Source organism: Lissotriton vulgaris, chromosome 7 (assembly GCF_964263255.1).
Source record: "Lissotriton vulgaris chromosome 7, aLisVul1.2, whole genome shotgun sequence".
Taxonomy (NCBI): Eukaryota; Metazoa; Chordata; class Amphibia; order Caudata; family Salamandridae; genus Lissotriton; species Lissotriton vulgaris.
The window spans coordinates 91,836,478-91,838,037 of NC_141695.1; the positions used below are offsets into that span (position 1 = coordinate 91,836,478).

The window sequence follows — 1,560 nt, forward strand, 5'->3', positions numbered from 1 at the left end:
TGTTGGTTGTACCATTGTTGGGAGAGGCCTGACTATATCCGAAACTCAGGGCTATGAGGAGAGGGTACGAACAGTTAAGCCAGTCAAAACCGGCTGCTCCTCTTGTTGAATACCAGCCGATATTACCTACGCCTATTGCTGTTGTGAGCTTCATTTGAAAAGCCAAACCCAAGAACATCTCTGATTTCTAAAATCATAACACAGGGTGCAAATGGCACCATAATTGTCAATGATGCAAGGTACCAAGACCTGGGGAAAAACGTCTGTAATGAAATACATATATATTCCAGCAATACATGCTTTGAAAGATTAAAACATGTTTTATTTTTGTTTCTTAAATGCTATTTTATATTCTTTGTCTTCCTCAGGGTGTTTTTAAAATCTCTGTTTTTCAGGCTGTATATAATTGGATTACATAGTGGAGTTAAAGCAACATATAACAGAGACAATGCTTTATTGTTTTTTACTGAAACCATTGATGCTGGTCTCAGGTACGTAGAACAGATAACTCCACAGAATAATATAACCACAGTGAGGTGGGAGCCACAGGTGGAAAAGGCCTTGCGTCTCCCTCCTTTAGACCGGATTTTCAGGATTGTTGAAATGATGTTGATGTATGATGCGATAGTTAAAGAAAAAGGTGTTACTCCAACTATAAAACCAGCGATGTAGTTTGCTGCCTCAACAGCGCGAGTGCTGCTACAGGGAAGATTCATTACAGCTGCCACATCACAGAAGAAGTGGTTGATTGTGTGAGACCCACAGAATGAGAGCCTAGAAATTAGTACAACATGCGGTATTGGGACTATGAAACTAATTATCCAGCATCCGGCAGCCAGCTTCATGCAAACCACATCATTCATGGTTTCAACATAGCGCAAAGGATTGCAAATGGCCACATATCGATCATAAGCCATGACTGAGAGAAGCATAAATTCTGCAGACACCATGGACATGAAAAAAAACACCTGCAGCAAACATCTATTTAGAGAAATGTGTTGTGGCTCCAGAAAGAAGTGAGCCAGCATGTTTGGGAAAATGATTGTTGTGTAACAGATGTCAAGAAAGGCTAGGTTTGTGAGGAAAAAATACATTGGTGTGTGCAGTTGTGTGTTGTAATAGATAATCACCACAATAAGAAGGTTGCCCACAAGTACCAAGAAGTAAACCAACAAAAAAGCCAAAAAAAGTGGAACTAGAATTTGCGGAAAATCATTAAAACCCACAATGATGAACTCAGTAACTACAGTTTGATTTTCACCTTCCATGCGTCTTGGAATGCAGCTCTCCAGTGTCGGCAATCAGAGATATCTGCAATTAAAGAACAAAAAGGAAAGTCAGTACACATCACCACCGTCCGACAGTCTAAGTTGATATATTTACTATCAGAAGAAACTTATTGAATTGGAGGCAAAAAATAGGTGTGTAGTTCTAATTGTTTCTTGTGTGTATTATGCATTTTTTTTTCACAGGGCAATGATTGACTTGCATTATATCTGTTGTTAATTTATAGGTTGGTTACTTATTTATATAATAGAGTGCAGCTGTAACTATTTAAAA

The 1,560-nt window shown here is 38.6% G+C and overlaps 1 protein-coding gene across 1 annotated transcript; it reads right to left on the reverse strand.

Moving 5' to 3' along the window:
- Positions 1-341: 341 nt before the first annotated feature.
- On the reverse strand, positions 342-1,268 carry LOC147700880 (olfactory receptor 5V1-like). The gene has a single exon (XM_086928521.1). The coding sequence runs from the start codon at positions 1,266-1,268 to the stop codon at positions 342-344; it is 927 nt and encodes a 308-aa protein (XP_086784647.1).
- Between the last annotated feature and the right edge of the window lie 292 nt (positions 1,269-1,560).

Excerpts from the sequence above, each read along its gene's own strand:
- LOC147700880 (XM_086928521.1), bottom strand. The coding sequence starts at position 1,268 with ATGGAAGGTGAAAATCAAACTGTAGTTACTGAGTTCATCATTGTGGGT.